General features: G+C 38.3%; 1 protein-coding gene across 5 annotated transcripts in view; it reads right to left on the reverse strand.

Moving 5' to 3' along the window:
• Kcnip4 (potassium voltage-gated channel interacting protein 4) overlaps positions 1-27,764 on the reverse strand; it is a 1,082,012-nt gene that overhangs the window by 108,251 nt on the left and 945,997 nt on the right. The window contains exon 2 of one of the 5 annotated variants that reach the window (XM_028865923.2): positions 22,527-22,628. The exons of the other annotated variants lie outside the window; for them this stretch is intronic. Coding sequence (XP_028721756.1) covers positions 22,527-22,628 — 102 coding nt within the window. The remainder of the gene's footprint in view (positions 1-22,526; positions 22,629-27,764) is intronic. 5 annotated transcript variants of the gene reach the window in all.

Here is a 27,764-nt window from a genome sequence, read left to right on the forward strand (position 1 = left end):
CATAGGTAAGGACTTTCTGAATAAGTCTCTGGTAGCCCAGTAAACAAGACCACAAATCAAAAATGGCATTGCATATAACTAAAAAGCTGTACAGTGTGGTGACATTTTATTTGTACTGAAATGTGATTTATTTGTATGTTAATAAATAAAGTTTGCATGGAGATCAGAGGTCATTAGTGAGGTCACATAGTGAGCCATAAACAGAAGGCAGGTGGTGGGAGCCCACACCCTTAATCTGATCACATAGCAGGCCACACTGGTACAATACTTGCATGCCCTTTAAAAGTAAACGAGTTGTTTTCTTAATAGACTTGAGGTCTGCTACACAGGGTAGAATTTCACACCTGGTATTTTAATCTTGGTCAAAATTCCAAGTCTTTGGAGATCATATGCCCTGGGGTAAAATCTGCTATTGTTATTTTTATGTTACCATTTTATCAAACTGACTTCAGAATATGTATGTTTATCCCCATAGACTTGGACTGCTCTCAACCTTGGCTAAAGAAGTTCTTTTTGCAGTGGACAGTAGTCAATGGAAAGATGCATGACTGGCTAAAGTGTTGAGAATAAGAGGCTGAGTACTCAGGCCTAATGAAGTATCTTTATCCCCCTTATCCCACTCCACGTAATCTTGAACTCATAGTAGCTGTGGTTCCCTTTACAAGACTAATAAAATAGAAAGCCAGGCAAAAACCCAGTATAGATAATGTAGATCATCTCCAGGCTCATCCCTTCCCAAAGATCTATTGGCACTGGGTAGTTGTTTGTGGAAGGGAGAATCATTACTTATTGAAGATGTGTCCACAGGTAGGTTTCCCATGCTCCAATAGATAGAACCACATCTATGCATGTATGGGTAGCTATAGCTGGACTTGGTAATTTATAAAAACAACAACAAAAGCAACAATATGAAGTTGGGAGGTATCATGATAATGGGGAGATTGGGGATGCTAAAAGGGAGAAATGAAGATAGAATATCATATTTCATAAACATATGAAATTCTTAAAAATAAAGAAAAGGATAAAACTCTTGAGAAAGTAAGTAGTGTATTAACATCATGTAGTTGGAAGAACTATATGTAGTGGGAAGTAGCCCAGAAAAGGATGCTAGGCATTGATTGATATAATGACCTTAGTTAGCATGGGCTTTTGAGAGAAAGTCAAATAGTTGGACACAGAGTGGCTTCATCTTTCTCTTCACTCATTGAAGCCAATGAGTGTTTCTACTCCATGAATCCTGGCATAAAGAGATGGAGGAAAAGTTGCTTTACAAGGTAGCTGTGGATTAGCAGCCTGATTTGTGCTGTGTTCTTAGATATGCCAATACAAATAAACGCTATGCTTCAGACTTAACACAAGGGGAAACTGTCAAGTAGAAAGATTCCATCATATAAGTGCAATTCCTTCAACCTACAACATTCTTCCTTTTGTATTACTTGTAAAATATACAAGTTTTAAAAGATCTAATTCAAGAATTACTGCCTCCTTTGCGAAGCCTATCCAGACTGCCTCACAGGTGGTTCTATCTAGTGTGTTTTGCAGTGGTTCTCAACTCGTCAGTTGAAACCCCCTTGGAGGTTACATATCACACAGATATCCTGCATATCACATACTTACATTACGATTTGTAACAGTTGCAAAATTACAGTTATGAAGTAGCAACAAAAAATTTTATGGTTGGAGTTCACCACAACACGAGGAAATGTACTAAAGGGTTGCAGCATTAGGAAGGTTGAAAACTACTAAGCATGACATAACAACTCATTCACATTTGATATCTCCCTTGTGAGTTCCTTAAAAATGCAATCAGCTATACACATCTGAATATCCTGGTCTAATGGCTACCCTGGAGTCACGATGATTTGGTGGATGGATAACTAATGAATGACTTGTTGCTGATGATGTTAGAGTTCCCATTGTTCTGGAGTCCTGTGACAACTTAAGCTTGTCCCAAGAGAAGAACTTTTCAGACTGTGATCTGTGGGATGCCAGCTGACCTAAAATGTCTTCTTTAGAACCACTGTGTTCTCTTTTTATTTTTCTGAGAAATACAGCATAAGCAAAAGTGGAGGAGAGTTTAACTGGCTTTTCGGAGTGCTCTTTTCAATCACAGCCTGACCTTGTGGAGACCCAGTGGCCTTTCCTGCAGTGAGGAACAAAAGAATGCATTAACCTCCCAACCCATGTACTAGGCAGCAAGTCTGACTGCACTACTCACAAGGGACAGTTTCTTCCCCTGCTGTCACAGACTTACAGATGCCACATCTGAGACAAAAGGCCTAAGGCTGGAGGGTCAGTGTAATTGAATTAAGTCCTATGATAGGGTGATCATCTCATGTGATATTCAAAAGGAAACACACGTCACGTGTCTGCCTGTGCGCTGCCTTGTCTTTCCCACTGGCTAGTGCTTCTTCATGAGGCACCTGACAGGACCCATAAAAGATCCTTGAAATCATCATCAATTGCCAGCATATGCTGGTTTTAAAAGCAGCACCACTGAATGCAATCAACTCCGATTCTTGGGTGAGAACTTTCCTGGGAGCAGAGAAGAAACCTACAGGGTCACATATGAGTCAGATGCTAACTGGGAACATGCATTCTGGAAGAGTTGAACACAGTGCCTGAAGCTGAATAAATTCCTGGTGTGCACCAGGAGATAGATGAGATCTCTTCACAACAATTTCCCAAATGAAGTATCACCATCCATCTGTCACACGTGTGGAGACTGATTCTCACAGAGTTACAACAATACACGGTCAGCTTTTCAACTGAAGAAAAGACGGGGACCTGACTTATACCTGATCTCTGATGTCTCAAGGTGTGCTCTTTACTTTTTCACACTCTCTCTTTTGCTCCTAAGAGAAATAACAGTGGTGAAAATAATGATAAGCTCCTGCCATTTGTGTACTGCCAGTCTGAGCAGTAAACAATACCCATTTCCTGGCTCCTGCTTTCCCCTTCATCTAGTGCTATCTGACTTCTGACTTGTACTTGTGCAGAATGAACTGTGTCACACAGATCCACATGCTAAAGGCCCAGTGTTTAAAATCCAGCTGTGGTTTGGATGAGCCTGTCTTCGGAATTTTCATGGGGTGAAACAGGCTCCCCATAGGGCTAATGTGAAAGGATAGTGGAACTTTTAAAAGTTAGGGCTAATGGAATGTTATCATGCCCCTCTCTCCATCTTATTGCTCTGGTTTTATGTTCACTGCATGCCCTGGTCATCTTATGTGCTCTCTCCATGATGTAATGTAATACATCATAGTCATGGTGTAATACAGTAAAGGGACCCCCATCAGAGCTGACATCCTGCTATCTGAACTTTCAGACTCTAAAACTATTTAAGAAAATCATTTGATTTCATCATAAACTACCCAGATCAAGTGAGTAAAGAGAAGTGGACTGATATACCATCTGCATGACAGCATTTGGAGGCAGGACCTTTCTGACGATAATCAGGATTATAAAATGTCAGAATAGTGGGGCCTTAATCCAACACCCCAAAAGCCTGGGCATTTAAGAGGACAGGAAAGGACAACTGAGACCTGCTTATAAAAGAAAATCATCATGAATATCCAACAAAATGACAGTGACACACTGCTTCTCTGACTTCAGACTTGCAGTCTCCAGACTCTTGAGAGAATAGAATTCTGTTGTTGAACACATTTGGTCTCTACTATTTTCTCATCCTACCAGATTCAGGGGAGACACGAAGCTAATCAAACTATGTCTTGTTGCTAGGTTTCCCAGTGGGTCCTGGGAAGTTTGCTGACCAATCTCATCATTTGAATTTCACAACATTCCTCAGGAGTAGAATTATCAACTTGGTTTTTCAGATAAGAAAAATGAGTGATAAGTCTATGCTGCTGGGCTTAACCTAGAGAGATCAAAGCCAAGTTGCTAGTTAGCAATTCAACAAACAGATGTCTCCAGTACCTGTCCATTCTAGTATTTTAAAGGTAATGCTGAATTTTTTTTAAAAAAATAATGTGGTGACTTTTCACCACTATTCACAGAACTTTTACTTGAGTCTGGCAGTGTGGTATCTCATTTCAGTACCGACATAAATTCAGTGAGATACCCACTATGGCCTTGCTTTAGAAGGTGCAAACTCAGCACTACAGAGTTTAAATAACTTCTTTAAGGCCACATGACACCTGGGAATCAGTCTGTGCCTTTTTGTCACCAATGATCATGAGTTTAGCCAATTTGAAGTCAGCAGCTGTTTTGAGAGATAATCACAATAGACTCCAAAATCTTAGGAGATAGAGGTGCCTCAAGTGATCACCAGTCAAAATGTGCCAAAGTGCAGTGTGGAAGTTTCCAGCTAGCAAAGGATGTCCTGCCAGTGAGAAACACGAGGGTGGCAAGGGCAGAGGGCATAGGCTTTCAGGGCTAGGAAAGACAAGGTGGACATATATGGAGATGCTTGTTTGTTTGAAACAAAAGCCATAGACCCAAATGGGGCTCTGACCTCTTGTGCCTTCCCAGGCCCTTTCAAACTAGAAAAACTAAGGCATGTTGACAAGGAGCTGATTCAGATGCTATGCTGCATTTATATCCTGAGACACCATGAATGCAAATGATATTTTAATTCGTGTGTCTAGTACCAGATTTAATTGTGATCAGACAACAAAGTCCCAAGATACCCTCAACGTCCCTGGCTATCTCTTTACATTCTTTGCTCCTTAGATTTACATCTTTAAGGGCCAATGTTGTCCTCCATCTGAGTCAACAGGTCCCTCAAGCCATGACATAATTGGGCTAGAAACTGGAATTTAAATCACTGGGGAACTACAGGATGGGTTTTTAAATAGGCATCTTTTTAAAAACTTTTCTTAAGACACTGTAGAAGTTCATTATAGCCCAACATAATTATGCAAGTTTGACGCTACCTGAAGTCTCCATCTTCCTGGATATAACTGCAGAAGAACATGGATTACAAAGAAGCATGAGAACGTTTCCAGAATTTTAAAGATACAAGATTTTGTGCAATGTTTCTTTCTCTCTTTCTTTTATTTAAGATTAATTTATTTATTATGTATACATGTTCTGCCTGCCATGTATGTCTTCACCCCAGAAGAAGGTCAGATCTCATTACAGATGGTTGTGAGCCACCATGTAGTTGCTGGGAATTGAACTCAGGTTTTCTGGAAGAGCAGCCAGTGCTCAACAAGCCATCTCTCCAGCCTATACACAATGTTTCTAATACAGCAATCAAAGCATCCTTTGGAGAATGTTGCATGTTGCTGAAGTAGTTTCTGCACTCAGACACATAAAATAGAGTTCTTCCCTAGGATGTCGTATGTTCCTTTTTAATAATCTTGTTTTAAATTTGTTTATTGTGGGCTGGAGAGATGGCTCAGCCGTTAAAAGCTAGGCTCACAACCAAAAATATAAATTTGCTTATTGTATGAGTATGTGTGGTGGTGCTGATGAGATTCACATATATCACAGTGCATGTGTAGAGGTCAGATAACAACATTTTTGGAGTCAGTTCTCCCATTCCAATATGTGGATTTGGGGAATTGGAACCTGGTTTCCAAATTATAGGCAAACACCCTTACTAGTTAGTCCATTTTGCTGACCCCTGTTCCCCTTCTTTACTTAGGTCTCGTCAGACTACTGGCATGCCACTCCTACAGCATTAATTTTGGTATATGAAGGTGATTCAGTCAGCACGAGCGAGAGCAGAGAGCTAGAGCTAGAGCAAGATGCAGGACAGAGACAGAAGCACAGACATGAAGACACACAGAGAGAAACTATGTGAAGCATTCCAATGATAGGAAGTGAATGTATTTATACAAGACACCCTTTCAAAATTCAATATGATGCTTATTTTAAAATTTATCTACTGAGGCTGAACATGTACCTATAATCTCATCATTTGGAAGACTGAAGCTATAGGATCAAGACTTCAAGGCCCAATTGATAACAAGTTTAAGAGCCAGCTGGGCTCATGAGACCCTATACCAAAAATGATCTGTATTTTTATTAGTCATGTGACTTCAAGATTCTATTTGAGTAGGAATCAATTTGTCTAGCTAAATCCTGAACCTACTTGTCTTATTTATAGCAACACCCTCTGAATTTTTATTACTAATGTATACCTTTTATTAAACTGATCTGATAGTAAACTAATCAGTATGGGAATAATGTCATGATAATCTTGACTATTTCCTATTGCTATTTTATCTATTACTAAATAAGGAGAAGCTTGAGCAAGTGGTAAGTGCTGGTGGTGTGTCACAAAGTTTGATCAAGGCCTCATCTCTATGCTGCACAATGTGGAAGGTTCCTCACCAGCACATTGGAAACTGTCTCCAGAGACTCTAGAATGAGGGGTGATTTCTGTCTTCTTTTTTGATTCGTGTCCAAGTCTGACACATTGGCCTGAGGTAAAGCTGTCTGGAGAATAATATACAAAACTATTTTTCCTGTCAACCACATAACTCCTTTCTTCTTTTCATTGTTACTTCAAAGACTTGCACAGAAATAAGGTGCACACCCATATACCTGAATTTCCATTGCTCAGTTTTCATCTTGCTCACAAATGTTGGCCTGAAAATCAGTTAGTTAATAGTACCAGGGATTATGAAATTAGTTTAAATCTACACACTGTCCAGCAGATGACAATGGAAGAGTACCTGTCACAAATTACTTGCGTCAACTTCCTGTTCATTTGACATTTGCGGGGAGAGTTCAAACCTAGTTCAGGCCGTGTAAGCATCTCTTTCATGTGTTTGACAGTGTCAATTTTTTTTATGTGAAGAAGGTGATGACCTGGGAACCCTCTTGACTCTTTCTGTTTTTAAAACTCTTCAACCATCCACCCACCAAGAGCTATTTTGAATTGCACATGTCAGTATGTGAGTAATTAATTCTAAGTTCATGATGATGTACACATAGCCCATTAAGAACATTATCAGACCCTCAGAAATACTGAATGATTGCAAGACTTCCATAGACCTTTCTGAGCATCAGAAGCCCTGATGTGTTTCAGTCTCAAAATATTTCTTTAAACCTGTGAGTATATTTTAAGACCAAAATAAAACATAGCACTGTAATTAGTATGTATAATACTCATATATTACATGGAAAATGAAAAGTACCTTGAAATGGTGAATTATTTTGAGCATCTTCTGTTAAATGTATTTGTTGGCAATGACACAACAATTCTCATTCTAGGAGAACTTGAATTGCTTTGCAATTTCATGATTGAATTCAATCACTACAAAATAAAACAACCCGGAGGTGAGCTGCCAGAGCAATTCCTCACAGCACGTATGAATGGATTGTCTCTGACTTATTTGCAAACACAAATAACTTTCTCACAAGATCATATTTATTTAAAGTCACCTAATGGGATTGCTCTTTATCAGCATTAAGCATATCATTACCAAAGTAGATCATGATAACCTATTATGACAATAGCTATTATTTCTTAGGTGATAGGTTCACAAGTGATTTTTTTTTTAGATGAAGTAAATGAAAAGATTATTGCCATACATTACACACCCAGACATAATCTACACCAGAGCTGATAAGAAGGAGGGGGATGGAAACAGAGAGTATAGTTGAATTTCTCCATAAAGACAGATAAAAAATTGATATTCTAATCAGGAAAAGAAAAATGCTGAGTGATTATAGTCAATGATAAATGTTTTCCAAAGTAGGGAAACACAGAGAGATGAAGAAAGATGATCTCGATTAGTCCACTCTGCTAAAAATGCCAAAATAGAAGCTATGAAGTGCTTAGCTCCAAGTGGGACATGTATATTACACCTGCGCATTCAGGAGTCATCACAAAAGAGGGGACAGAAAGATTTCTTTTGTTTGTATTTATTTGTTTATTCATTTATATGTATTTATAATAGCAATGATTAAAAAACAGGAGACTGTGGGTTTTGGAGGTGGAAGACATAGAAGGTCAGGAGGGAGAAATGAGGTAATTATATTTTAATAAAAAAAAATCTGAAGCAGATTTTTTGAAGCAGAGCATGATTTAGCAGAATAGTAGTAGGTTCTCCTCTGTGACCTATGAGCTGACTAGCCATAGGTTCGTGGCCTGATAATGTTGCCAGATATGAATTTCATTTGTGAAAAGGCCCAATCACAAATCTGTTGTTTACTTCCATGATGTCCATGCCACTATTGGGTTAGTGGACATGTCTAGTTGGGCCAGTCTGTACTGTAGCTCTCAGAGTTCACAGGTGGGTGAGACTGAGACTTATTTCTCTCCCCTAGTAACATGTACAACACCTTCAAACACTATGGAAGCTACCCAGTAGGGATGAATGAAGCTTCTAGATGGTTCCATCTGGATCTTTCCACATTTCATTACTCAACTATGTTATGTCTTCAGTAGGAGTGTCTTACTGTCATGTTGTGGAGGAAACAAAAAGTAATTGCAATAGCTTGCAATGTTTGGGGGTCTCCAAGGAAGTAACAGCCTGGATGCTTATTTGTTAGTCTGTGGTGTCTAGTGAGAGCATTGTCACCCTGTTATAAGGTAACTCCATTTTAAATATTTTTTTTTACTTTTATTGATTTTTTTGTGGATGTCACAATAAACATTCCAATCCCACTTATCTCCCTATCCCTTTGCATCTGTCCTCTGACCTTGTAACCAAAGGGTAATGAGAGTGAGAGAACTAGTCCTGCCCTACACCAACTACAGCACACAGGAGAGTGGGTCCTGCACCCCAAGAGGGCAGCACACTTGAGCTGACTCTGTTGCCAGGGATGCAGTTAAGCCATCCCTGAGGGAATGAGAGCAGGAAGGCCGACAGCTCCCTCATCCCCAGCCTGTATTCACACTATAGCAATTGGAAGAGAAGACCTGGCACCTTGCCTGGGCAAAACAGTAGAGTTGGCCCTGGAGATATGGGGTTGGATGACCTGGATCTAAGGGCCTGAGAGGAGAAGAATTGGCCCTGCTCCTTGCTGTAGGCTGCATTGAATGAGCTAGCTGAGGCAGTGCTGGAGAGCTCATCTGGGTAGTGACAATGAGAAAAAGAGAGCAATTTGACCAACCGAGTTGACCAACCCAGCTACCACCCAGACCCAGAAGTACTGTCTACAGACCTACTAATATTTGACAGCTGCTAGGGGAGGGAGAGTCTTATCTCTTCAGGGTTGAGGGCTACAAGAGGCTGCCCAAGACCTCTAAGCTGGTCTCATGCCCACACACATGATGAAACATTAAATGGATTCAGTGGATATTGAGAGAAGGATGAGGTGGGGGAGGAGAGAACATGGACTCAGGAGGATAAGTGATGGGGAGGAATGGGAATGATTTGGAGGAGAGAGAATGGAAAGCTTTTTCAAAACACATTATATGCATGTGTGAAATTCTGAAAAAAGTTAAAGTGCTTTGAGAATGGACTTTCTCATGAATTGTGACAGACTTTCTCCTGGTTGTCCTAAAAATATACTAATGCCCAAACCAAACTTGCTGTGTCTAAACAATTTAATTTGACTAACTTATAAACTTCTAATATCATTCTATTGATGGTACATTCCAGATTGATTGATGAAAACAATGATACAGAGAAAGAAATTAAACAATTTGGCATTTGATGATAGTCAATATTCTGAGGTTCATGGGATTAATTATTCCTCTGTTCTTTCTTCCAGAGAGGAAGGGTGAGTGATAACCAAACCTTTGCAGAAATATACATCCTAGTAGGAATCACAAAATTAGTAACAATGGTCTCTAAGCAGAAAATAGAATTACACTGGAAATGAGAATGGACTCGAATCAAGTCTTACACTTGTGATTTTATATTTAAATACAGAGCCTTACCTTCAAGTATTGTACATCGAAAACTGTTGGGTGCATCAGTGACAGAACTGGGCTTAAAGCCTCATTTACTTGATTGTTACTATGGTTCTCTGTCAAGTGGCAGTCACAATATCTGTTAGCAGTAAACATATCCTCACCCAGTATCGGGTGGTTTTCAATAACCTCCTGATTTCAAGTAGCATCATGTACAAAGGGAGAGGGACACAGGCTAGACAGCCCCAACGTGGTTTCTGCAGTAAATGAAATTACTTAACTTTCGTTGTTGCATCTAAGCATTGTATCATTCTAAACATTATTGCCTTGTTTGTATACATGAAAAAAATCAATTTTGGAAGCAATGACCTAAGTTGTGAAGGGAACAGAAGTGGAAGATATAAAGCTAATAATTATCCCCTAAAATTCTGACCCTGAAGTTTAGAACTGACATCAAGTTGTCTGAAAACAAAGAAGAAAACACAATGTTGAGGAAGGGTAAAGGTGTATTACAGGAATTAACTAGAAAATCTCAGTCCTTAATTTCTAGGAAAAGGCTTTTTCCTACTCATTTTACTCCGGAAGGTAATAGGAAGAAGTTGAATTTTTGAAAAATGTCAATTTAAAATATACATATCCAAGATTTGTAAGGAAGAACTGTAGGGAAAAAATTATTTAAAAAATGTAGTGGCTGGTCGAGTAGGTAGTTTTGAGTTGAAGGTAGCCAGAAACTGATGAAATCTATTACCTAGAAATGAAAGAAAATCCTCCAATCATTTGCTCCTGAGAAGGCTGGCTGAGGTTAGGAGGGGTAATGGCTTTTTGCTGTGGTAGGTGATGTTTTGTAGTTGAATCAGTCATAGAATTAAAATTGTAATGCCATGCTTATCCATCATAGCTATGTTTAGAATAAAATATTAAATAATTTGAGAATCAATCTGACTTCTATGTTTGAACTAGTTTTCATGCTCAAAAAATGTAAGATTATTTAGTCCAAACACAAACCAGAAATTCAGCATGCAAGCAGGATAAAACGTTATAAAGCTCTGTGTGGCTCTGTTCCCTCATATGTCTAATGACATAATATAGTCCTTAAGATTAGAGGATTATGTGCCTGAACTCATTAAATAGAATGCTCACTACATCTAGGAAATTATGTAGTTACCACAAAAATCTATTTTCCCTGAGTCTATTTCTCAGTTCTGTAACTGAAGAGAGTATTTAAACTTTCAAATCCTTGCCTTTTTTAAAAAAAAATCTATAAAATGGGGATATTTATGTTAGCTTCACAAAGCTGTTTTGAAAGAATATTTGAATTACTTACTGGCAGGTATTAATCAATAGATGATTGTCCTTGCCTACTTACTAGGTGAGGCATTATTTTAGACTCTACCTGAGTGGGGACTATGGGACAGCTGATTTCTTACTCTTCTTGGCTGTGCAAACTTGAGTAGAGTAGTCTTTCATGAACCCATTTGCACTGTTGGCAGGAGGTTGAAATGAAATGATGTTTGTCAATTATTTTCAACTGTGCCTTAGAAGGATGCTATGAATAAGCAAATCATAGTCCATGACATTTTCTGTTAGACATTTGGTCTTGACATGGCTGGATTCCTAACTCATTCATTTGTGGATGCATTTTTTTTGCAGCTTGGAAAATACCTACCACATGGTAGATTTTGATACAGATTTTGTCAAATAACCAAATGACCTGGGCTTGAGTTCTGTCAATGTTGCTATGTAGTGCTTGTATTACTTAGGACAATTCACTTAAAATTGCAAATATTGGGTCTTTCATCCATATAGTGGTGATGAGGAAAATTGAATAATAACTGCAATTAAGTAGATTTAATTATTAAAAGATTATGCACAGTGCATGATGTTTCTTAGGTATCCAAACCTGCTTTCTATTGGTATGATGTTATTTTGTCTTTGAAACATCTAACATCTACTCATCTAAAACATTAATTATTTTAAGCTGCAATTGAGGTAAATTAAGAATGCTTTTAATTACCTCCAGAATACCCAATAGACATGTGTTTACTTCAAAGCAGATTCAGGGTTCTAAACCTATAATATAACATATAATTGTTTTTCAGACACAGTTTTAGATGGAAATGTTTATGCTGGAAGATGAGTAAAGCTTTCCCTATCAGTTTATCTTCATAATTTTTCTTATCTTCATCTTTCTTTATAATGAAACTTGGCAGGCAAAGTTGGACCAATGCTTCTGCAAAGGAAGGCCGAGCATCAACCATGCTACTCTAAATCCCTTGGCAAGAAGGCAATTTGAAAGTAAGAAGCTAAGCTTTAACCCTGCAACCAAAGCAGATAATGTAGCAATAGTCTGTATTTTATACACCTGGTGGAGTGGAAAATTGAGTCTGTTTGAAGTATTAGGTTCCCATTTCAGTGTCTAAAGTAAGCCTGCAGAAACCAGTCTTATTGACTAGACTCTTATTTATCTTAAATATTACTTCTTAGCTCATTTCAAATGGAAAATAGGTGAGTAAAAACTCTTGTTAGCTACACTGGTGAACAGCATCACAGGATTTATAAAATAAAGAATGTGGTGAACCAAACTCAATGTTTTTTTATAAAAATAAAGATATTTTTCCACTGTATTTCTATAAATGTTTTTGAAATTACTTTTCAGGTCCACAAATTTGACTCAAATTAATAGTCACAAAAAGTAGGAAACAAATAGAAATAGGAAGAAAGAGTTACACTAATTAATAAAGGCTATTATATGCTTGCTTATTTTTTTCAGGCCTCATTCTTTTTCAAGCATTACTCATTTTTTTTTTCAGACATTTTCAACTAGCATGTCTGAAGTAATGCTGCCACTCTCTTGAATTCACTTCATGTCCTTCATTTTGTGTTTCTTATTTTGGTCAATTCCATCATGGTCCTTTGGTCAGATCTCTTTTCTATTATTCACTTCGCAACAGCAATTATTTCAAGTATGTCCAATTAACACCTTCACAGGCCACCTGAAGTTTCCCTTCCACCACTGTCACCTGCTTGTTAGACCTGTCTTCTCCTGCAGGTAGCACAGTTCAGGGTGTATTCATTCCCTAAGCTCGGATATTACAGTGTTAAACTTCTTTGACATTAATTAAATATGAGATTGCTAGTTAATGATTTAATTTCTATTTTCATTTTAGTTTTTTTCTTTTAAGCAGGAATATAACTGTGTCTATCTCAGAGTCTTGCAGTTAATACTAACAATAATTGCCTTAGGGCTATAGTGCTACACTCCATAAAGGGTGGTTGATGATACCATCTCTTGCATAGACTTTTGGGGCAGCTTCCTGCCCGATGTTTCTGCTCTTTCTTCTTTCCTCTCCCTTTCTTCTCACCCCCTACCAGATTATGTGAAGTTTCATCTTTTTAGCACCTGCTTTAGCTCCTCTGATGAAGTGATCATTCTTCTCCAAAGGGCTCTGCAGACATATAGATTTCTGTACAACACACCTGATATTATTCAGTCGTATATAAGCAATTATAGCAGTTGTGATCATGGTCGTGACAGTAGAATAACAGCACAATTGTCCACTAACACAAAAGTCAGACACATTGCTAACCCTCTGTGCATGCTCAATGAATATTTATCATTATAATGTCCATATTATAGATAAGGGAATGAGTAAAAGATTAAAGCATCATAAATTTGGTGTAGTTTATCAGTCATAAAACTGTTTGAACCAAATAAGCTGACACACTATGACATCCTTTAGCTAATTCCATTTAATAGTGCCTCTTCCATCAGCTTTTTTATACTTATTGTTCCTTACTGATCTAGACATAGGTGTTTATTTCAGTGTAATGGCAGTCTTCAGATAGAGTTCTCTGTAGCTGCCTTTTGGTTTTGTATTATTATCTTTAATATATTGCCCCCTAACTCTGCTACCACGAAATGAAATAAACCATATCTTTCACAGTAACAGCTGTTCTGTTGCCTGCCTCTGGCCAGCTTATGTCAAAGCAGTTCATGATTTAATAAAGACTCTCTGTAGATATACAATGGACCAGGACAAAGAATGTTCTATATTTTCCATTGGTTATTAGACCGTTCAAATAACTATGTATACGTATGTGATTTGGGGTAAGCCCCCCCTCTTTCATTTTATCAAAAGGAAACAACAACCCTCATTTGTTATTTTACAAGAATTTTATGCTGATGAAATAAGATATTCAGAAAAAAGGTAAGCCTTAAAAAGCCACAACAAAGGCAGAAGACAAATATAATTAGCAATACATATCACTGATAAGTAAATAATACTGCCAATTGGTTTTACATCTAAGCTAAAAGATGCTTCTAATGATTCCTATATGGCATCTCATGGGTGCTCAGATACCAAGAAACAATAGAATTCCATATAGCTCTAAAACACCCATGACTGTCCTTAATCAGAAGTGAGAAATGTTATCTCTGTGGCTCATGTGACCCTAGATGAAAGAAGACCTGATAACAGTTTCCACTTTTTAAACATAGTGTCCCGGAAAGAGGACACATTCATTCAAGGATCCATCACAACATTTCCAGATGAATGGGCCTCATGACCTTGTCTCAAGAAAGTAAGTGGAGAAAGTTCTTGTTTTCCTAAAATTGACTTTGTATATACTGTTCAAAATGTTGAACATAACTAGATAATGGGAAAAGTGTGTAGACTCTGGAGCACCACTGCAGGCTTCAGTCCCTTCCCTGTCTCTTCCTGATGCTGTGATCAAGCAAGGTAATTTGTCTCTTATGCCTCACTTTCCTGTTCTGTAGGACAGTGTCCATCTTGCATGATTATATATATTATAGTAAGTTCATAACTTGAGCTGTATAGACTTAGAACTGCATAGGATATTTCTAAGTAAGTTTAATATCTGGGAATTCAATCATAGTAATTATACAGCTCATGAATACAATGAAGTACCCCTCTCTCCTCCCTCAAAAAAAAAAAAAAAAAAAAAAAAAGAAAGAAAAAGAAAGAAAAAAAACAGCTAAAAATAAAGTTTACAAATTTTCCTGGATCATTCCTCAGGTCTTCCATCAATTTTCCTATTTGCCTAGGTTGGAGGTTTTAGCTAAATTCACCAAGGAAGATATAGCATGAGATTAATTACTTGTCAGAAACCAGACTTTTTAAAAAGTTTCCTGGGGGTTGCTGTTGTGTTTCTAATTGCCGTTATGTTGGCAGTTGAAGGTTCCTTTTGAGAAAAAAAAAAATCTACCAACCAAAAAAAAAAAAAAAAAAAAAAAAAATTCTGGTGAATTCTCTGCCAACACGGGCATGTGAAAATTCCCATGAAGAATATGTTACCAGGAAAAATAAGACCTACCAAAACCCTAAGCGACATTTGACACCAAGACTCTTATTGTAGTTAGGAAATCATGCCTTGCAATTATTCATACCAATACGCATGTGATTGCATTATCAGTTAAGAGTAGTCTAGTCTAAGGATTATGACCTTGTCCCATCTCTTCTTTACCTTTTCTCAAGTCAATAAAAATTCTGAACCAACTTAGGACCTTGGAGGTGGGAATGGGTGGTGGGCTGGGGGGAAGGAGAGGGGGGCAGGAGCGGGGAGAACAAGGGAATCCGTGCCTGATATGTAGAACTGAATGGTATTGTAAAATAAAATAAAAGGGAAAAAAATTCTGAACCAAAACATTAATTTCGAAAATAAATTATTTTGATTGAATGAGAACACTGAAACATTACTAAAAGGGTGCTATTGTGACCCTGATTTAAATAAAAATGTGCATAAATATCAACACACATATAATCAAGTGTTTAATGATTCCTCTTTTGTAAGAGTTCCTGGCTATTATCAGTAAGTACCCTTTTAGTCATGATAACATCATTTGAATAAACAGGAAAATTATTGCTACTTTTTAGAGATAAAGTGAATGATTTGGCTATTCATTTAAGAGTTACAGCTATAGGCTCAGCCCATATTTTGTTTGGGAAGTAAAAGCAATTTGTAGTCACATTTGTATTGCTTCTGGAAATTCTTGATTCTAAGCCACATGTGAAATGGGTTCTCAAGCTCCTTGATTATATAAACAAGCATTCATCAACACACACATATATGCTAGTTGCCATGTTTTAGGATTAAGAATATATATGAAAAATCACGTGACTCAATTGGAGACTTGTACTGCTTCTGAAGACAGCAATTCCTGGCTCTACCAAGGTACAGAATTTAGGTCGTAATAACTTTATATTGTTCCCCTGGCTCCACCCTCTACCCATTCCTTGTGCTTTCAGTGAAGAGGCTGAATTCTATCAGCAATATTATGTACACACTTTGATGTTCTGGCTTCTCACTGGGTCTAGCCAATAGAAAGGACAAACATGGGATCAGAGAGAAGAGGACAGAGGGGAATGTGTAAAATCCACATTCCTGTAAGTAGAAGTTCAGACTCAGTGATTTCCCAGATTTCTTATTAATTTGAAGGCCCATGAATAAAGCAACTGTGGTAGAAATTACAGGGTTCTTCTCAGTGGATGCCAGACATGATGAATACAGCTCTGCCTGAAAACTGCTGGTAAGATAGGCTTAGGGGCTGGAAACCTAACTCGGCAAGTTGGGAAGGTTTCATACTGTGCCAAGGTTTTTTAGATATTTTATGTGACAAATAATTACCCTTCTCAGGTCATATTTGTTGGGCTACAACTTGTCATTTATTTATTCTAGTGGTGCTTCATGTGAACTATTTTATTTAATCCTGTGACAATAATAATACATCTTCAGATGGTAACAGAAAGCTTTCTGTATCTCCAATATGCTATGCTCCTTTCCTCCCCTCACTTCCATCAGTTTCTCTTTTCAGGCTCTCAGACATTACTTCATTAGTGAGGTTTGCCCTGACCCAGCTCATGTATCTCCATAGTGCACATCCACTTTTAAATATATAACCACACATTTGCTTCCTTCACAATACACATCAGGAGGGGATTATTTTTGTTTTCATGTTATCTCTACCTTCCCAAATAAGTTTCATGAGAGATATAACTTGAAAAATGCCCTCCTCTCCTAGAGTATCATGAATGTTTCACATAATCTCTCTAAATAAATCAAAGACCATGGAATAATGAATGAATAAGGAAACTGTGGGGCAAAATAGTCCAGGAATTTATTTAGTAACAAGCACAACAGGAATCCAATATGTGTCCAGATGGTGTGTCTCTCTATCTCTTTCAGTTAATCTTGGAAAAATGCAGTGGACATAATCAGTGCCATAGCACAAGATGTAAAGAGGTGAGTTTACATCTGAGAGAGAAAATTGACATTAGTTCACTGAGCAGTCAGATGGTGGGTGGGAAAACGAAAAGGGGAGGAGAGAACAGAAAGTAGGTAGCTGGTGATGCCAGACAAGTGACAGGGGAACTCCTGGACTACTGCTGAGTGAGGCCATTAGGCTGCTACTTGGCTGTTTCATCAATAGCCTGGGATGGACACTCAAAGATTAGTGAAAAATTTGGTGATCGGGGATAGCTGAGTGGGTCAAAACTTGAACAAGGCAATCCTTAATTTATTAGACAGATGTTTCTAGCCTCTATTTGTCTTATCTCAGTTCTCACTCTTGTTCAGAAGTTATTAACACAAGGCAGAACTCTACACCCTAAATTAATGTTCACTAGATTACATCAATTTCTAATTATCAACTACTACCAGGTGGGTTGAGTATAGAAAGAGAACATAGACCATTGCCTTAAGCAATTACTTCTTTGTCTTCAAAGATAGGCACAGCTTTCCAAAATATTTCTAAGGTAGTTGGAATTTTGAACTTTGGTTTGTCACTTTTCTCAACCATCAGAATCAAGATATATGCTTAAAACTTTAATTTGGAATATTGTATATTTTACCCCTTATTAAATATTTTATTTGTAACCATTTGGAAAGATATGGTCTTTCATAAACTCTTTACCATGAGCTACTTCTTTTAGTGTTTTAGTGTGAATCATTCACAGCAGAAATAATATTTAAAGTCTGCATTGAATAAGTGACTATAAAGTGAAGGAGGAGGAAGGATGGATAGGGTGGTGGTGAAGAACAGGCCGCAATAAAGGAGAAGAAGCTAACTCACTGTGCCTTGCTCTTAGGATGGGGCTAGCACAGACATGTTCATAGATGGGCTTTTTCAGGCACACTGCAAAATGCTACATAAAGATGGCTACAGTCTCATAGGTAGTTTTCAGAAGAAGCAATCCTGCTATCTGGTGAGGATCAGTGATTCTCTTTTATACTAAATGGGGAGACCAGGTAGATGTCTTCCCTTGATCCTTCAAGTTTTAGGTTTTCTAATTCTGTGCTCAAAGTGCTTCATGGCTTAGCAAGAGCTTAGGCTTTTCTAAATGAAGCTAACTCTCAGACACACAGCATTGGAAGTCTCATGATGTCATGTATAGTTTCCACTGCCACTCAGAGGTCAATCATGCCTGGAACCTCTCAGGTAAGTCAAGACTCATCTTCGGTTTCTCTAAGCCCAGGCATGGCATAGGTATACCTTTCTTCTAGGGGCTTATAAGTCTCTGCTTATCTGCTGTTTGTCTAACCTACCTACCTCTCACCCCATATTCACGTGGCATGTTTTTACATTGTGCACAAATGTTAGTATCTAATCCACAGAAGGGAGCTAATAGGATCACTTGGCTAACAAACATAACGTGGTGGTTTGAAAGAAAATGTCCCCCAAAAGGAGTAGCACTATTAGGAGTTGTGGCCTTGTTAGAGGAAGTGTGTCACTATGGGGGTGGGCTTTGAGGTCTCTTTTGTTTAAGCGTCCTCAATGTGACAGTCAGTCAACTTCCTGTTGCCTGCCTATCAAGATGTAAGGTCTCTGAGCTATAACAGCACATCTGCCTGTATGCTGCCATGCTCCTCACCATAATAGTAATGGACTTAACTTCTGAAACTGTAAGCAAGCCACCTCAATTAAATGTTTTTCTTACAAGAATTCCTAGTGGTCATGGTGTCTCGTCATAGCAATAAAAACCCAAACTGAGACACATAGTAGGGATTCATTGTCCTGTTTTCAAGTAAGCTATTCCTACATGATAGGTTTTTTTTTTTTTTTTTGGTTTTCCGAGACAGGGTTTCTCTTGTGTAGCTTTGCGCCTTTCCTGGAACTCACTTGGTAGCCCAGGCTGGCCTCGAACTCACAGAGATCCGCCTGCCTCTGCCTCCCAACTGCTGGGATTAAAGGCGGGCGCCACCACCTCCCGGCATGATAGGTTTTCTTGTGAGAGTTGGATACTTGAAAATAGTTGCTACTGAGTAGAGTCTTCTGAAGATGTATAGGGCCCACAAATCATATTATGTGTTTAGGATGATGTAAACAACAGCTACTTTCTAGTTTTTAAAAATTAGTATATATTAATTGTCTATGTTCCTTGGTTTTACAAAAATTTTCTTTCAAGTATAACATGTAGTTATTTTACATATAGATATATTTTAAGCATAACTGCATATATTATATATATAAAATGTATCATTATAAAATCTAGTATCCATAAATGAGAGAAAATATGAAATATTTGTCTTTCAAAACTGACTATATATATTATATTTATAATATATATAATAATAGTCTCATGGTACAGCTATTTGCAACAAATTATATAAATTTGTTCATTATAGTTGAGTAGAACTCTATTATTCATATGACATTATCTTCATTCATCTGTTGATATACACCTAAAATTGATATTGTAACTTGGCTGTTCTGAATAGTGTTATGATAAACAGGAGTGTACAGGTATCCCTGTTGCATATTGACTTAGAATCCTTTGGGTATATACCCAGAAATGAGTCAGCTGAGTTGTAGACTAGATCTGCTTGTGGATATTTTAGGAGTCTTGACATGTTTTCCATAGTGTCAGGCTGTATTTACATCCTATTAGTGGATATAAAGGGATTTCTTTCCTCACCAAAATTTATTGCTATTTATTTTCTTTACAATAACCATCCTGAAAGACATGAAATAAAGTCTTAATGCTACTTTAATTTTTATTTCCCTAATGGATGAGTATGTTGAATTTATCAAATATGAGATTTTGGTTATTCTCATTCTTTATGTTTATAACATTTTTGTCCCTGGCTGTAATTTCAACAAATATCCTTTTAGGGTAGGGCAGAGTTAAACTTATTTGCTTTTGCTAGATATTTCATGCAGGAAAAATGCTAGCAGAATCTGACAATTTTGTTCTTCCCTAAGCAAATAATGGAGACACATTTGACACTTACATTTTAACTGTATACAGGCTATGTATGACTATGTTTTCAGCAAATATCGGGTAACTTGGCAATGTTGACTCCACCTTGGGAGGAGGAAAACAATTGCTCTAATAGCCAGTCATCTCTGACAAGCAGTGCTAAACCCAGCAGCTTCAGCACCATATCAAATTAAAGCAGTTCATTCATTCCTCTATATTATAGCCTTGTAGGTTGCTGCTGACATCTTACATCTTACTAGTGAACTGTTGTATGTGTATAAGTGTGAAATGAAAAAAAATTAAACAGTGTGCCACAATAATACTTTTACTAATTTTGCACATGAAATTTCTACCAGGAAAAAAATCATTTTTTATTGTTATGCAAGATCTAATTGGGTAGACTACCTACCATGTGTTTACTGTTTTGGATTTTGCTCTGTGTTTTTAAATGCAGTTTATTGACTGCTCTCAACACAATTCATGGTGACTAGCTTATGAAAAGTATTCACTGAATGGGTCCACATGCCTGCTAGGTCTCACTAATATGATATAGCATCATTCAAAACAACTGCTTTGTTTTTTAGTTATAGGACTTTCAACTCAATATACTTTCCTTTTTGAAGTTCTTTCCATATTTTCTCCATTTGTGTTGTGGAGTGTGGTGGTATTTATAGTTTAAATTACTAATTGAATCAATGGTTTCTACAAAATGATATGGCAGAATGTAAAGAAGTTAGGTGAACATATGTCTCTTGACACACAGCTTGAATATTCTTAATGCTCTATTTTCTTAGTAGGAAAGACCACCTTCTAGGAGCTGTTTGATGCTTGGAAATTAATTAATAAAAACTTCCTTTTGTATATACACTCCTCTTAAGTTCACAGGGTCAGTGGTATTTAATATCTTTACAAAGTTACCAATGTCCTCTCTTTAGGGACTCTCTATCTCTAATCTACAAGGATGCCACACAGTTGTTAAGAAAGAGATGGCAGACCAGTGTGCTAGTTAGTTTCATGTGTCAACCTGGCTAAGCCAGAGTGTTCAGTTATTCCATCAAATATTAATCTAAGTGTTGATGTGGAGGTAGTATATAAAAGTGGTGATGGCTACAATCAATACACTACAAGTAAAGGACAGATTACTCTGGATTACTATGTAATCTAGTCGAGGTGTTGAACAAACCTGAGGGTTCCTCAGAAAGAATCTTGATTCTATTTCACAGCATCAAATGCTGCCTAACTTTCCAGCCCATTCATTGCCACAGTCCTATAAGCCAAAATAATTGTATTTATGTGTGTGTGTGTGTTTAGACATAAATATGCATGTTGGAATATACATATGTCCATATATAATATGTAAATGTGTACACATATATGTATGTGCTAATGATTGTGTTTTTGCATTGATTCTGATTTTCTAGAGAACCTTAACCATTGTGGGCAGAGGATAAACAAAGGGAAAGAGATTTATACTTAAAAAATGAAATTACAATAGAAATTGAATAAAAATAGTATAGATGTTTCTATATGTATATATATCATATAATTTAGCAATCTCTTTACAGTAAATGTAATTGATATGTTAAAGAGACACCTGTACTTTCATCTTCCATGTTCATTGCAGAACTATTCACTGTAGCCAAGAAAAATAATTAACCTACTAGGTAACTATTACTGGGTAAATATGTATATTCAACATGGTTAATATATACAGAGGAGCACTATTCAGCCTGGAAAAGAATAAATTGTCATATGTGAGAACATGGGTGGAACAGGCCATCATTAACTGTAATAAGTCAGCACAGGATGACAAATACTGCATCATTTCATTTATGCATGGACTTTTTAAAAGCTGATTTCATAGAAGTTGAAAGTATAATAGCATGTACCAGCTACTGAGAAGCATAGCTTGGAACAAGGGATGAGGACAATTAATTTATGGTTACTAAGTTATAGCTAGATATGGGTTTTATTGTATATCAGAGTGGCCATTGGTGACTATGTCATTTATCCCAGAAAAGCGAGATATAGTAGGGGTTTGGGATATTTGGCAGCAAAGAAAAGAGAAATGTTTGGGAACATGGATATGTTTCTCCATCTGAGCATTATGCAGAATATACATGTATCAAAACACCACATGGCACTCCATAAATATGGACATTTTATGTTTAAACTAGACAAAAAAAAAGAAGCTTGAAAAATAATATAGCTTAAATCGTCAGCTGCTGTGCAACCGTTTTAGGCAAAGCTATCCCTAAGGCTAGTCCCCAGGCCTCGGATGAAACAGACATGCCTCGGTGTCAGAAAGCATGGGCCTCTGTTACCGACATCGACGCCAAGCTTTCAGTCTGCCAAATGAAAAGTGCCTGTTGCTTGTACCGCGGTGTTTCAGATAAACACGAGCTGTAAATAGACATTGCTTCACGGGAGATGACATATCGATTCTTTTTAGAAACAGAAATTGCACTGCGTGTGGACCTAAACAAGCAAAGCAAACAATTTGGGGGCGAAAAGAAAAGGAAACTTGCTTTGAATAGCAGGAGACGACGTTTTGGCAGCGGAGCAGGGCAAGAGCTTCATGAGTCGCTCTTTAATGCTGCGCTTGGTGTTGTTCTGAGCATAGAGGAAACCTAGAAAATACATGAGCGGTTCTGTTAGTACCTTCTGCACAGAGGGGCTCCCAGGGCTGCAGGGGTCACCAGGCAAGCTGGGCAAGCAGGATAGGGAGATGGCCAGCTCACTCAGGCAGGCAAACACAGACAGTGGGTTAGAGCCCCCAAAGTTGGTTTCCTTATTTACCTGTTATGTAAAGTTCTTACGTTGCTTTAAAGGTGATGACCACCAAAGAAAAACGGAGTGAAAGCATTTTCAGTGGATGACAAGAGTAAAATTTGGTGGCTTATTTTGGGTCTCAGATGGAAAGCATAGCCAATACCACTGGAAATAGTTGGATTGAAATTTCAATATTCAAACCAGTGTCAAGGGCCTGCAACACAATCTTCTCTTCTCATTGCTCCCTTCTTTGATTACAAAGGAGGTGGCTGCCCTCATAAATCACACACACAGCAATCACCTGATAGTACCTTTGCCTTCCCTGAAAGTGAGAAAATCAAAGTCCTTGACAAGCAGTCTCATTAGCATATGTTGAGGAGTCCGGATATGTGGAAATCCTTCACATTTTTCACATAGTGACGTTAATGAATGGAGTTTGTTCAAGTGAAGCCATCCCAAAGCAAGCACGGTGTGCTTCCACAGTGTTAACCCAGGATTAGAGCCTGGTGCACTCCAAGTGCATCCATTACTTCAGGCAGTTGGAGGAGACTTACAGAAACCCGTGGTGGCTCCATAGGCAAGCCAGAAAGTACCGGAGACAACTGGTCTTGTCAGGAACCCACAGCTTTCAATTCAACAACATCCCAGCCACTCAAAATGCCTGAAAGCCTGTATCTGCTTATTAATACAAATTGCTTCTCCTGAACTAGTTTGGAAGCTGTCTGATGTAAAGCAACCCCAAGAGAATCAATTAAATTGAAGTTAGAATTCTTTGTGATGGGGACGTGGCAAATATGCCCTCTGTTCCTTTTCTATTTTATTGTTCCTGCCTTGGGATTTTAAGCAAGCCCTGACCTGAACCAAGAGATCTATCTCCACCTCGAAAACACAGCAGCTAAAACTCTTATGTGAGGGGGTGACAAACTGAAGAGGTTAAATATACAAACCACAACAGATCATCTCCCTGATTAAGAGAGCTCTTAGAACTTCGTGTTGTCTGGGACCAAGGTCCCTCAGTCTGCACATGATTCGAAACTGCATCACTATGTGGCACGTTTAATCTACTCCTTACTGCTCTAGCTCCTTGATCACTGGCTAAATCATCCTTTCTGGCGTTGTAGGAACTCACAAATCGTTCTCCCAGCCTGGCCACTTAGCTAATGTGAAACAACCTTTTCACAGACTTCCTCAGACTAGGCTGATGCTGTGGCACAAAATAAAAGGTCAATAAATTCACATTGGGTGTATAAAGACCAACATCAATTTCTATGTTTTATGTCTGATTTCTATAGCATACATGCCAATTTGCTTGCTCCTTCTATGTTTCTGGAAGAACCCACTCACCTAGGCACCTCCTCCTTGGGAGACTCTGAGGCATTATAATCTTACATTTCATTCTCAGGCAGGCATGTGGTGTTCTCTGTTGTTTCCTTTCTGCCATGGTAAGATATGTGCTACAGATGACAAGGTACGTGCTACATCCTTCTACGTAGTCAGCCCTTCACCAATGCTCAACATCGCTACCCCCAGTCTGCCTTTGAAACAGTTCAGACACTTTGCTCTGGCAAATTGTCCCTTCCTGTCTCCACCTGGCCCCCAGGGAGAGACCTCTTGCATGTTTGCTCTACCAGCCCCAGTGGTCCAGCATCTCATCTTATCACACCCTGTCATCGTTAGGAGACAAGGAAGTTGAGGAAGAAGGTTCTGCTAGCCTTCTGTAGTGGGACACAGACCAACCCCAAGGGAATTTCTGTCCTGGTTTCTTTGCTTCAGATTAGATTTCTTGACATCTAGCCAGACTCTGTAATTTTTGTCAGAAATACAAGAGATGCTTCCCGGTTGCTTGATTTCCTGTTTGTTCCATGAACTCTGGTATTTGCCAGCTCAGATTTTATGTGGGGAGGGGAAGATTCCTCCTACTCCCCAACTATTCACAACTATTAAAGTTACCCCTGTTGCCTCACCTCTTATTTGGTAAGATCAACAAGTTGTCACTCTAAATTAAACCTTAGAAGTCCCTGCTCTTTACTATTTCACTCTAGTGGCCTTGTAGAGATCATTACACTTTAGGCATCTGTTTTCTTCATGCAATGATTTTAAATGTCTCTTTTGCGAATACATTTTTTTTTTATATTTTATGAGTATGAGGATTAGAATGACCCCTGCCCCTTAGGCATATATTTTGATTGGTCCTTAGTTCATGGTGTTATCTGGGTAGATTCTGGAATCTTCAGAGGATGGGGCATAACTGGAAGAAGTAGGTAACTCAGTCCATGTGTTCCTTGACTACGATCTGTCTCACTCTGCTTCGTGATCTGCCTTAAGATGAAGTTTCTACCCTAGGTGTGCACCAGCATGATCTAAGGTGCTCCACCCACCATGGCTTACCTGCCATGATGCTCTGAAACACTAGGAATCAGTGATCCCAAATACCCTTTTCTCTTTGAAATTATTTCCATCAGGTATTTTTATTGCAGTGAAGTAAAAGTAGCTACAAATAGCTACAAAAGTAGATACAAATAGCAGGGTGTGGCCATGATAAATTCTCTTCCTCTTCTCATCCTTCTTCCTTTCTTTCTCTGATGTCAGCTCATGCTACACTTTTCTCCTTAAAAATGTATAAGTTTAGTGTCCAGACATGGAAGTAGTCAGCCCCCAGTCGTATCACAGTACAGATCTAGGGTTGGTTACTTAATCTCTCTGTATTTCCATTTTCCTCTCTAGGAAAATAAGCTTAGCACAATGTCTGCTCAACAAGTTGTTTCTATCAGGTGGAATAACATATGAAATATTGACCCAATGACAGTTCTGTCATGTGAAACCAGTGGATGTTAGACCTTCTTTTTCTTCTTTATATGAATATACCACATTCCTTCCAGCCCTGGAGCCTTTGAATAGGCCGTTATCTGCATATAAACTGTAGAATTTTGCTTCTCTTCCTTTTTGCCTTGCTCATGGCCATTTGCCCTTGTGATTTCTGTTCTAAGAGTGGTCCCTGAGGAGTGCCTAAGACAATAAAGCAGAAAGCATGAAGAATGTTGACATGTTCCTGTAGCTTTCACTTTCTTTTAGTAATAGGCAGTATAACTACCTACAAAAGCACATATTTACAGTGTATCTTCCTACTGTAATATAGTGTTGAAGAATGCTACACTTAGTGGTCAATGAATAAGTGTAATTGGGTGCCCTGTCACTGTGAACAATCATATACCTGAATAAACATTTTAAGGCAAACTATTGTAAGCATAGAAAATAAGCAGTATAGAACTGTCGATGCATAAGAGAAGAGAAACCCAAGAGGTGAACTCCCATAAGGGTTCTTTCTGACTTGCAGCATGATCCCCACAGGGTTTATAAAGGTGAAGTCCAAGCTCACTGAGCTGAGATCCAGACATGAATGAGACTTCTGCAGTAGATGTAATTTTAAGGAAATAGAGAAGTGATTTTTATACCTAGTGAGGAGTGTTTCTGGAACCTGTGTGAGGATTACACAGTAGATTTTTGAGTAAGGGTTGGGAAATGCAAGTTCAAGACGGTGTGTCATAATGCATATGAGGCAGCAGAAGCTGCTTCAGGGCTAAGAATAAAATGATAGTAGAAGACCCAAGTACTCAGCAGTACTGAAGTTCTGGCTCAGTCACACACACACACACACACACACACACACACACACACACACACACACACAACTTTACCTACCCTTAAAAGAAAAGAAGATAAAACTAAAGGCACCAATGGTGTTGAAGGCTTCTGTCATTCTTTATGAGCTCAGAAAGGCTACATGGGAGGAAGGATAATTTCCAAGAGTGAGGACAATTCTCATGATAACCCAAATTGTAGGTCAGTTAAAAGGAAATAAAACAAAAGCTGGAAATACTTAAAACCGCACATTCAAATATCTTCTAGAATAATATAAATTACTATTTAAAGACAGTCAATGCGCCTTGACTGAATCTACCAGGATGAGCTGAGTCCCCAGGGGAGTCCTTGCCCTGGAGGAGATGGGAATTGGGGGTGGGTTGGGGAGAGGGTGGAGGGGGCAGGAGGAGGGAGGACAGGGGAATCCGTGGCTGATATGTAAAATTAAATTAAATTATAAAATTAAAAAAAAAGACAGTCCATGCAACCTAAACTTTCTACATCACGAGGTAAAAGTGTCAGTTATCCTATGAGGTACCTCCTGACATGCAAGGGAAGTGGCAGTTCATAACCCATAATCAAGAGAAAAAGGACGGAACACGAACAGATCTCAGATGGACACAGATATTGGAATGGATGATAAATGGCTTCAAAGAAAATGATGACTGAAATATTGGGGAACTTTTCAGAAATGGGATTAAAGCAACACAAAAAAGCAAGAAGGAGCAAAGTGAGATATCGAAAATTAGAAAGATTCTAAGAGCCATAGGACCAGGGAGTTTATTATGAGACTGTGCCTCCTAGAATTGGCTGCCTAAACAAGACCTGAACAATGACAATATCAACAGACACACCAATGTAAAAAAAGAAAATAATCTCTTAAGATCTATTCCCGAGACAAAGAATTACATCAACTAATGACTGCTGAGAGAGAGAGAGAGAGAGAGAGAGAGAGAGAGAGAGAGAGAGAGAGAGAATTACCCTCTCCCAGAAATAAGCCTCCTAGCTGTGTATCCAATTAAAGTGGTCATCCCTGAAATCATATTCACACAAACGACATAAACATATTCAGCAGGCTTTATTTGTAAATTTATGATGGTGTGTGTGTGTGTGTGTGTGTGTGTGTGTGTGTGTGTGAAAATGCAACAAAAAGAGGCCATCAATTTGAAAGGAAGTAGGAAGTAAGGGGGGCATGGAAAAAGTTGGAGGGAGGAGACATGGGAGGAGTTAGAAGGAGGAAAGGGGAGGGCTAAAGTGATGTAATTATATTTTAATTACAATTTACCTTAATGGTACAAAACTTCATTTATTTAGTGTGACTTACTAGCACCTGGGGGATTGCTAACAAATGGGTT

Source organism: Peromyscus leucopus, chromosome 10, assembly GCF_004664715.2.
Source record: "Peromyscus leucopus breed LL Stock chromosome 10, UCI_PerLeu_2.1, whole genome shotgun sequence".
NCBI classification, from domain to species: domain Eukaryota; kingdom Metazoa; phylum Chordata; class Mammalia; order Rodentia; family Cricetidae; genus Peromyscus; species Peromyscus leucopus.